This window comes from Phaethon lepturus, unplaced genomic scaffold (assembly GCF_000687285.1).
Source record: "Phaethon lepturus isolate BGI_N335 unplaced genomic scaffold, ASM68728v1 scaffold4666, whole genome shotgun sequence".
In the NCBI taxonomy this organism is placed as follows: Eukaryota; Metazoa; Chordata; class Aves; order Phaethontiformes; family Phaethontidae; genus Phaethon; species Phaethon lepturus.
The window spans coordinates 71,166-82,796 of record NW_010548173.1 but is presented as its reverse complement, the minus strand read 5'-3'; the positions used below and the strand labels follow the sequence as shown (position 1 = coordinate 82,796).

The following is an 11,631-nucleotide window of genomic DNA, read 5'->3' as shown; positions in this document are numbered from 1 at the left end:
CAGCAGGGCGACATCCTGATATGGCATGCCATGATGCATACCATGAAAGTCCACTCTTGGAACTTGGTAGGGCATTGTACATACGTGCAAACCCACCCATACGGCTTTTGCATAGGGTACGAGAGAGAAAAGAGTAGCAGGTACATCTCTGCATCTCCTCCCACTGTTGAGTCAGGGGTAATCTGGATCTGTACCTTGACTCTCGAATTGGGAAAGACTCCCAGATTACCTACCCTCAATATAGCTTCCCCACCTAAATTAATGACCAGATTTGTCAAAGTTACACAGAAGGCTAAAGTTAATGATAGAGCACCTATTGACATTTTCAATAGATGTATAACCATAGTGAGCCTTGGACTTGTTTTTCTGGGTTGTTTTGTTTTTCATTAAATAAAGTTTTTGAAGGCTTAGATACCTTTGAAAATCTGACAATGAGGGAGTAATGTAGGAAACTTCAGGCTACAAGCAGCTATTGTGAGACTTGGAGCTTACAAGAGGCAAATTTCTTTGTAATAGAAAACCAGAATGAGATACTGTTGAACTCACTTAGTATAGGATGTTGTGTGTGGGAAAAGGAGTGAGGGTAGAGTTAGACATGATCCCAAACTGAAATTCCTCAGTATAAACATCTTTAAACCTTGAGGCTTCCTACGTCTAGATATGGACACAAATACTGTGGATTAGGCCTGTCTTTAAATTACACACTAATTGTTAATATCATTTTTGGAAAGGCTTGTCATTGTATTATACAAAGAATGTGTTCTATAGAAAGAAAGCGTGTTTTAAATGGCATAAAGTGAGAAACAAAATCTTTGTGTTTTAAATGATACTGCTTTTATTGCATGTAAAAGCAGGAAACAGTATAGTTTGCCTTGTTAGGAAGTGTTTATTGAATGAAGTTTAAATGTCAACTGAGGGTTTTGGTGTTTATTTTAACCATACTGCTTGAATAGGTGATTATTAAGAAGTTCTTTTTCTCAGAGGTGTCATTGACTACCATGAATTTCATAACCAAACATTTGACACTTTGGTGTGTTTTTTTCTTTTTTTATACCACTGGATGACTCAGTGCACGGTCAGCTAAAGAGCCGGAGCTGTTTTCATTTCATTTTTTTGAGAGCACTTACTTAAAATGCCTGAGACAGGAGTCATTACAACGCAGTTTTTACAGAGACTTGCAATGGATTAGCACATCAATGTAGCGTTTTATTGTTAGTTGAAGGTAACTTGTGTTTACCTGTGTATCCTAAGACTGATAACTAACTTTGCATTTGCTAAACTACCATAAGTAAAATAACACTTGTTATTCTATCTTTATGTTTTGTCCTATCATTAGCTTGAGGTTTCAAATGTTGGCAAGAAACGCCATGATTCAGAGAGGCATAGAACGGCTCGTGAACCAATATGTGAAGAAATAAATGTTATGATCAAGTACTAACTAAGATCATATTTTGCTTCTCTGCAGTATGCTAAACTATTCCTTCTCAAACTGTTCTTCAGTCATGCTGTTACCACAATGCAAAAAATACCATGTGGATCACTTTATACTAATTGTGTCTTCAAGACTGAAGCAACTAGTAGTAAATAACACTGCTTCATTTATTCACTTGGATTTTGCCCATATTTAAGCCTTCCCTGCACGTTTTTTAGGACCTCATCAGCAACTGAATTTTAACAGAAAAAGTGTTTATGGAAACTTGCATATTGTAGAACTCTGTGTTGACATGGAGAAGAATGGTGGCCTGATAGATGAACACAAGCCTGAGAGAGCAGAAGACACTTCATTATATTCTATATCCCAACTATTTGCATAATAGTTCTTGGTGTGGAAATACAAGCAGGTTATGCTGCAGACCAAAGACTGGTGTTCACCCTTCCACCAGAGTGGTGTGTTGGAAGCAGTGCTGTGTTGTATTAGATCCAGAGTTGTAAAGGTGTATCAGGGGTTACGTACTGGGAGAAGAAAGGGCAGGAACATTTCTTCAGGAAGCCTTTGGCACTTCAGAGATGATAAAATGTTTTTCTTTATGCAAGGCATCATAAATTTCACCATTTACCATTGTTACTTTTCCATTCGCCACAGCACAGCTTCACCATTCAATACAATGAGATAAATAATTTTTGTCCTGGCTGGTGTATGAATCCTGTGACACAGGATTTATACAGACCTCCCCCAAATCATACTGTAACTTTGCTGTAGAAACAATTAATCAAGCTTGTAGATGCTGAGACATGTACTTCATGTGCCTTGAGCAGATTCTGCCCTGTGCTGTGATGATAGTAAATATAAAATCTTTATCCGTTGCTATAGCCTATTTTTAGAGCAGTAATGCTGCAAGACACATGATCCTGAAAGTACTTAATTTTGGTATATTTCCTTCTACCTATTAGTCTAAGACAATCAAAGACATGTTCAAGATAGTCTTTTAACTATAGTGTGTATGGTCATTAGTATCTTGATCTTGGTGGGTACTAAACTTTCTGGCCTGATCCGTTAGCTATTCTTAAGTATTGAAGTCAACACGACTGTTCATATGCTTAAGTGCTTTGTTGAATCAGGGCCAGGGTGCTTAGAAGCTTGTAAGATCACCCCCCCCAGTATGAGAAGAGAAACAAAAACCAGTCACAGTCATTGCAGTTTGTTGTATGAAATACCAGATTTAACAATATATAATAAATCCAAAAGTTTAGCTACTTTGCAGAACAAATTATTTCAGCAATTTTCTTACTGAATAGTTTCACAGAAATTTCAGTCTCCTTATAGCATTCTGTTTGAAGAAAGGTTAGGTTTGAATGAAGACAGGAGGTTTACATACGGCTAATTATCTTCCAAATCTTGATAACAACTCCTTTTGACATACAGTTAGCATATTAATTATATGTATATATTTTGGAGGGCGTCAGTTTGCTGAGGTAAGTTGACAAAAAATGCATAACATCATTTCCTTTTTTACTGAAATACTCATTCAACATATGCTTGTTATTTATATTAAATTAATACTTTTGTGCTGCCAGGTAAAGGATTTCATATAAGTATGTCTTATTTTGTAATCTACTTTTTTAACATATTTTATTCTAATGGAAAAATCTATCAGACACTGCTTGTTAATTACTTCAAATTGTGTCACGATACAGAAATCAGCTTGATGTTACTGTGTTTATTGATGCCAGGCATATTTATTGTAATTAAACCTTAATTTGAGCTGCTGTTGTTGAACATGTCTGCTCTGAAATCTTGTTTTCCAGCAAATACCATTTCATTTTTCTTTCTAATAATTTTTTGTAGTTGAGTTGCCTGCATAATAGTGCTGTCACAGCTGGCATTAATTGGCATTTCTATACCAAATTGTAGAGAACCATCATCCAACAACCACCCATCAAACAGAATAATATACAACTTTAGAGCTGAAATACTTTTACATCAGAGACTGTTATTATCCCCACTTGACAGGGGTAGAACAGAGGTAAGGATCCATGAAGTGCTTTGCCTAAAGACCTCCAGCAAACCAGTGGCAGAACTAGCCCCAGTTCCCAAAAGAGTCTGCTGCAATTTTCTTGATGTGTATCACAGGAATACAAAGAAATACATACCTTTTAAATTTGTTTACCTGGTCTTCTGGAGCGACAGTAGGTTGTTGTCATATTGGTGGCATTGGGTTGTGTGAACAAACCTCACTGCTGTTCTTCCCTAGGCTATGCCACTTTTCTACTTACAAAGCAGACTTCAGTTCCTCGTGATTGTCAGGTTGGCACCATTCTGCAACAATAAATGTAATATAAAGCAGAAAAATTTGAGGCAAAGAAAGGAGCTGTCTGCAGTAACATGGTGGGAAAAAAGAAACCACACTAGATGAAATTATTCACGTGGCTGGCGGTAATGGAAATGTACAGCAGAACAGAAAACGTTGGCAAAGATCAGGAAAAGAGATTACTTTTTTATTTAGTTTATTTTCAATAAACTGTAGAACTATTTAAACCAGAAATTCCAGCTAGGACAAGTTGCAGAATTTCCTGGCATTATGTTTGATGATTTTTCTGAATGAATCTTGAGCTTCAAATTCTGTGAGGAGACGATAAGATTTAGCAAATGTAGAAGGTAGGCCTAGGGTATTCCTGTTAACCACTGTGCAGCCATGATTTAGAATATGTTGCAGTTCTTTAAGCAAAACTTTTCCATCTAAGATGCTTAAATTGCGCGGATGAACCTGAACTTTCCAAACTGGCGAACAGATGTGTTTGGCATTGGCGTCAATGGGATTTTGAGCTGCTTTTACAGCTTAAAGCTACAGAATAAATATGCATTCCCCAGCACCGCCCCTCCTAAGTAATCTGATATTTATTCATTCATTTATTTATTTATTTTAATTGAAATGGAACTAAACCGTTTAGGTTGGGGAGGGTGAGGAAGAAGATAAATCTGATCAACATCTTCATAAACGCAATCAATAGATAGCTTTGTGGAGATACCTGTGGAGTTAAAGGCTTTTTTGGGTGAAACATAGGAGGGATGGAATCAAAACAGACATCTTTTCAACATGCTTTAGAGCATCCTCTGATCAATACCTTTCTAGTTTGAGATTTAAGATTTCTGTCCAACAAAGTTGGCTGCATCCCCTTGTTCAGTAAAACAGCTAAGCATTTGTGGAATTTTAAGAACATGCTCATGTGATGTCTGTATAGGAATGTTTTCTCACGGCTAGGAACTCATTTTATACTTTAGAAATTTTACTTTCAAATTTGTAGCCAAAATAATTACCATTAGCTATTAGTTTATTTGGGAGGATTAGTTTTGTGTAACTGAAACATCAAGAAATCTTTAACTTGCTCAGCTGAAGGTCATGTCCAAGATGATAGTAACTTTACAGGGATTTTTAAAGTAATTTTTCCGCTTTGCTTTTTATTTTTTTTCTTTTTTTTTAAGAAGCTTGAGAATAGAAGTAATTGTTTGAATAAGCTGTCTGCTGTAGCAGTCCTTACTTAATAGTAGTTAAGTCCTTACTTTGTAGCAGTTCTTACTTAAATGATTACTATGTTGACTAGTTCTAGTTTCACAAGCTTAGAGCTGCTAAGTACCAAATGAGTACTAGCACTTAGTATGTCCTTCAAGTTCAGTGTTTATATACAAATATTTTGAGTTCTGCGAAAGATGAATGCTTGCTCTTTTTGGCAAGCATCAGTCTTTTTAGTGTTAAACGGTATACTTTTTAACCATGAGAACAATGAAGTTCTATAGCTTTATAACGACATTTGAAGTACAGAATCAAGAGAACTCCAGACTATTAATGAGGAGATTGATTATATATAAAAAAGGCTTTATAATGTGATGTCTGATATACAGGGAACCAGACTGAATGAGTGTGGTAGTTTCTTTTCAGTGTTATGTACCTATTCCAAAAAGGATAGCAGAGCTTGCTGATAAAACTGGCCAAAATCAGTCCCATTAGATACTGGATATTCCGTTAATATTACCTACTTAAATGACTTTTCAGAAAAAGATGTGGCTGGGGGTTACAATGTATTAACTTCAGCTGGGCTTAATTCAGAACCACTGGCTTGGTGGTAGTGGCTGACATTCAGATAGACGGCGGCTTGGATCGCGTGTCCAGTACCTAGCACTGAGTTCGTAATGGACAGCTGAAAACAAAAGTCTAAATAAAATCATAGTAGTGATCTCACTAGGAGAGTGTATATTGCTGAAAGGAAAGCTGGGAGAAACTTTCCTTTTGCATGTGCTGTAAACACAAAATCAGATGTCTAACGGTGCATATAAACGAAGCTCTAGAGCCATGAGCTTTATGAGCAGCTTTATAAAACAAAGGCATATTTTCATCTTTTTTTTAAGTCTCATATGTGGCTTTTTATTTAGATCATTCCATACATCTTGTCTCGTTTGCTTTTAAATAATTTAAAAATAATTTCTAAATCAGTCTTGTTATTAAATATGCATACTTCATGCATGCACATACACTTCGAGTTTTTTGATGCTTCTAGCTTTATTTACTCACAAAATGTCCCACCTTTCCCCATTTTTTAAAAAGTTTCTGTCTCAAGTAGAAAGTACTATGTTTCAGCTTTGCAACCCAAGTTACTCTGGCTTTAGACCCTGGCAGGACAGATTTTTAAAAGGAGAAAATTGTTTTTATAGTTGTCAATTGTTTTTACATTCTTCTTTTTAACAAAAAGCAATTGATATGCTTAAGTTCAAATCTTTTAGGTAGATAACAGCAATCACAAAGGTAGAGGTGGGAACTGAGTCTTGGAAGTAAAAGTTTAGGGAAGTCAGGCTTGTTCTGTTGAAAAGTTTTGGATAAATTTGGCTGGTGCTGTCCTGATGCATTCCAGTTTATAGCCGTTGATGTACTTTTATATACGTATACAAAACTTTTTGAAACAACTTTAGTTACATAATCGCTGAAAAGAAAGAAAATCCTGTCTTGTCAATATAGGTTGTTATCAGAACACCAGATGTGAGCACTATCAAATATAAGATTCATTTGTCCATTTTGTTTGTTTAAATAAGAAAAAGTATTAATTTATGTTTATTGAAAACCTTCATCCTACATTTACAGTCCGATTTGATAGGAAGTGAAATAATTTTTTTTAACTTCCTCCTGACTTTGTAGCTGAAATAGAGAGGTTATCAGAAACCACAGTTGTTTACAAATGGGTTACTAAGGGTTTGCTAATGCAAGAGAGGAGAAGTAGGAAGGAAGAGAAGAACTGCCCAAGAGCAGAAGCTCACATAAGGAATGGAGGTGGAACTGCAATAAAATCTAAACAGAATTCTGCTGTGCCAGGAGCTGGAAATACCAAATGTATTGGGTTACAGCCTGTTTAATTACATTTCTGAACAGAGGCTTAGTAAACCTCTATACTGATACATCTGGATGCTGAGCTGTTGTAAGCTCTTGATGCTTGGGATTTATCTTTCCCAAGCGATATTCAGTGACCTGCCTGAGGTATGTGTCTTATCCAGTTCTTGACGGCTGGATAATGGCAAGGTTTAATTGGCTTGGATAATCTCTGATTTGTTTATGGATTGCAAAGTGAAAGTTATTATAAGTGAAAATAGCCAATTCTAGCTTTACAAAAAGCAGCCCACCTTACATGCAGGTAGTTTAAAATAGCGAGCTGTGATTATCAGATAATACACAATCAATAACAGATTCGGTGTGGTTAATTGGCACAGAGTACAATCATTAATGGAGCATGATTAGTATAGGAGCAGAAAGTTTTCAGGTCCCCAGAAGCGAGGTGGTTGGTTCGTTTGTTTGTCCCAGGAGAGGGGTGCAAACAGGTAATAGGTGATAATTGAGTGAACTGGAAGAGCCAAAATCGATGAAAGCTGCTGACAAATGCACTGTACCTTTGTGTCTTCATCCAGAAGATGGGATGCCCAGAAGTGGGAAAGCCCAGAAACTAAGAGGCAAGTGAAAGCACATCCGTTTCTTTATTTTTAAATAAAAGGCAACAATCAGAAGGCAGCAAGTTATTTCTTTATAGATTTCTTTTGGGGGGGGGGGAAAGTTGGGTTTCCAAAGAAATCACACAGATAATTAACGTACATGTTGTATGAAGATAGCTGCTGCAGAAATCTATTTCAATGAGCTTCTAATCGGTCTTCTTACCAGACTACCATTTGAGCTAGTTTCAGACACTACTTATTTTCTCTTTAGCTTACAAGCCTTCCCTTCTGCATCCAAATTACTCAAAGCAGTCTAATGCAAGATCAGCCCTTAAGTCATCAAAGATATTTGTTTCCCCTCCTGAAACCCACAATCAGGCACTTGGCATTAGTGGCTATGTCATACCAAGCTAATTAATAATAACAGACATAATTTTGCATCCCCTGTATAAAGATACAGGAAAATTAAATCCAGAAAAATGACAGCATGTATGTGCACTACCTGATGAGTTTTTCTTCTTTTGTCTAATCCTTTACTCCCCTTTGTTTGCTTCCTTTTGCGATCAGTATTAGACAAGAAGCTAGAAGAGCTGGGAATTGGTTGAAAGCTTATGCTGTTGACACTGCAGCAAGTTTTGTCATTGATTTAAATGGGAGCAGATTCAAGCCTTTGGTATTACTCCTAAGAGTCAAGACTAGAATTTTATTTGGACAGATACTGAACAGGTCTCACGATATATTCTGAAAGGAGAAAGCTTCGGGGTTTACAGACATTTTCACATGTCTTCAGGCACAGATTTCTCAAGCAGTTGCAGGCAGCAGTATGCTGCTTTGACAATATAAACAATGCTTTGACAATATAAACAGTCACAGGCAGTTGACACAGTCATTTCCATCATTTGCAGGGTGTTTAGAAGTGGCAGCACTGAGATTTTTTTTTTTTTTAATGCTCAATTTAAATGATTGATGGTTTAAAAAATGTAAGCAGTATATGCTCACATATCTAAAAATGACAATTCACTATTTTTAAAGTGTCGTGCTTTAGCCCCAGCCGGCAACTAAGCACCACGCAGCCGCTCGCTCACTCCCCCCTCCCCCAGTGGGACAGGGGAGAGAATTGGGAAAAAACTCATGGATTGAGATAAAAACAGTTTAATAGGACAGAAAGAGAGAAGGAAACAACAATGATAACAACAATGATAATACCAACAAAGGAATGTGCAAGAACAAGTGATGCCCAATACAGCAATTGCTCACCACCCCGTGATCGACAGCCCGTCCCCGAGCAGCGATTCCCGCCCCCCGGCCAACTCCAGTTTATGTGCTGGGCATGACGTCGTGTGGTAGGGAATATCTCTTTGGCCAGCCTGGGTCAGCTGTCCCAGCTGTGTCCCCTCCCAGCTCCCCGGGCACCCCCAGCCTGCTCGCTGGCAGGGCAGCACGAGAAGCTGGACTGTCCTTGACTGCTCAGCAACAACCCAAAACATCAGCACATTATCAACAGTTTCTCATCCCAAATCCAAAACACAGCCTCACGCTGGCTTCTGTGAAGAAAACCAGCTCTATCCTGGCTGAAACCAGGACATAAAGTTATCTCCATTAGCTGATAGAAGGTTTAAATTACATAAGTGTGTAATATTTTCTCTGTTCTGTTGAAGGAGGCTTAGGTACAAGTGAGGAACTACCAGCTCTGCAATACTTAAAACTCCTATTTTGATCCAGAGAAGCCAGAAGAGTTGCAATGGTGAAAGCATTTTTTTAATATATGTCTTTTCCTCTCTTTTTATATCATTTAGATATCAGCATGAATCAATTCCAAGTCCACTGGTTACGGGAGTCCTGTGCACACAATGACACCAAAGGACTTGGGAAAGTAACTGAGCTGACGTCTGTAAGTCTCCAACCATTCAGCCTTCTGCTTGACTCTGAATAGCTTCTAAGCAGCAAGAGAAAGGATGGTTCTGTAACGTAGCACAGTATGCTTTATACCATGTTTCATAGATAAGTAAGGATGTTTCTTTTCTATGGTCCTCTTTGGCAAAAGATAAAAATGATGTATTTGGACTGTTTTGAGTTGCGTTTGGGGGGGGGTTTTTTCAATCCACACAAGGCTAAGATCTTTTTTTTTTTTTGTGTTACTCAGAAAACAAGAGCAGGCAAACAAATGTTTTAGCTAAGTACTTACGTATTTCTACAGCATATAGGATGTGGAGCTTTATCTATAACTGGTGCTGTAGGACTCTAGCACAGTGCAAATACTGGACAGTAATAATAGTAATTAATAAACTAGGTTTTATTTTAGACACGCAGGTGGGTTTCACGACCCTGAGGAGAATAATAGAATAAGGAAAAAGGACCGTAGGTGAAAAATACTAGACATTAAATCTGGAAGTCGACAGATATCAGATAAGGAGAAAACCTCTATGTAAGTACCTGTCAGCCCAAATATATATATTGCAGTGGTAGTTCTTCGTGGTCAATTGGTTGGCAATCTAGCGTCATCCTTCTCTGTTACATATTATTTGAACAACACAGTAATGTGATTGGTGCATCATAATTGATATAGCGGGTTATGATGAATGAAGAAATCACAATTCACCTTTCCTTATTCTGACCTGTACCACTGGATCAATTCAGTGGAGTTAATGACATGTAAAAGTAGAGTAAATCAAAAGGCATCATTTCTCATACAAAAGGCTGTTAGCTTATGAGATTTACTGCTGCATGGGGTCAGCAAAGCAAATAATATGGGTGGGTTACAAAAATGATTGTGACATAATGTTATGATCAGTCCCAATATTTCAAGTTATATACATTGAAGATAGGAGGAAGTTAACATGTAAGAAGTTTAATTCCACTAGGGGTCAGGAGAGGCTCTTTGTACATCTGCCCAAGTGCATTGTGGGATTAGTTCATTTATTTCCTCTTGATCATCTTAAGGTAATTGGTCCAATCTACTTTGGGAAACTCTGTGTTTCTTTTGAGGAAGAAAATAATTACAAGCAAACAGAAGAAGGTTGATGCTACGAAAGGTTTGGTGCTGGATATGATAGGTCAAGGTAGATAAAGGCCTTACATTTCCGATGTTGAGCATTTAGGCCCTGTCACAATACATAAAAATAGTTCTGTCACAATTTTAAGCCGGAGTCAAGCCTATTAGAGCACTGTCCCAGCAGGTGGAAGGTGGGAACTCAAGTCCATTCTCAGCCCAATCTCTATGTCCCGTCAAAAATGACTTGCCAAGTGAAGGTTAGGTTAATCCAGTTTAGGATTAGGCAAAAGAGGGAGTTGTGCAGAAGAATGCTGGAAATTAGTAATTCTGAAGGGAAGTAAAGATCTAAAAGGCAGTGAAAGACCTTTGACCTTAGCCAGTAAGGTTTTATTGGAGGTATTCCCAGAAAACAAACAAACAAACAAATATTTTTTTCTCATATATATTTGTGATAAAGCTTTCAGGCTATGATTTTCAAAAGTACTTTAGAAAACAGCAAGAATTTAGCAGGACACTTACACTTTGTGCAAAGTTTTCTTCTCCAGTCATTGTCTTTAAATAGAGAATTGTGCTTTGTAGTTCAGCTGTGGAGCTTTTCTTCCTTATAAGAAGGTAGAAGTAGTTAATGTACTAAAGCAGAAAAAAACGGATCCATAATGCCATGCTGGACGTTGAATATGCTTTTAAAAAGTTAAATGTAGATGAAGCCTGTCATTTACAGCAGCTTAACTCAGCTTTCTTGCATTTATTTAATTTGGTTAGCATTTATATCCTCACATTGCTACCCCTACTGCCATCACATCAGAGAGACTGTTCTAAATGTCAGAAGCCAGTTGCTCTGATGCAGCGTGGCGAAGGAACTCCGTAGAATTGAAGGAGATATCCAAATACCATGCTAATATATTTTGATACTGAAAGTCACCATAACATAGGCAATGTTTGCTTTGTTCTGTGAGTAAAAGCCATGTTGGCATATCAGGAAAATATTTTACTGGAGAAAACTTTTCATCCTTTGCCAACCTTATTTTTCAATTTTTTTTTTTTTTCCTGAAGATCTATTTTGCAGCATGTGATCTTTTTGTTTTTCTTCTAGGAAAGCTACATGATTCTGAAGGACCTGTCATTTTCATGCAAATATAAAGTAACTGTTTTGCCTGCAAAATCGAAAGGCCGTTTTAAGGCTGAGAGTATTTTCTTTGTTACCCCACCTTGCTCTGCATTTAAAGAAAAAAAA

At 37.3% G+C, this 11,631-nt stretch overlaps 1 protein-coding gene across 1 annotated transcript in view; it reads left to right on the top strand.

The window, feature by feature from the left end:
- The window catches only part of KAL1 (Kallmann syndrome 1 sequence), a gene marked incomplete at its 5' end in the record, with an annotated part of 60,582 nt that overhangs the window by 43,540 nt on the left and 5,411 nt on the right, over positions 1-11,631 (top strand). The window contains 2 exon segments of the mRNA XM_010289874.1: positions 9,202-9,296; positions 11,491-11,631. The exon segment at positions 11,491-11,631 is cut by the window's right edge and continues 12 nt beyond it. Coding sequence (XP_010288176.1) covers positions 9,202-9,296; positions 11,491-11,631 — 236 coding nt within the window.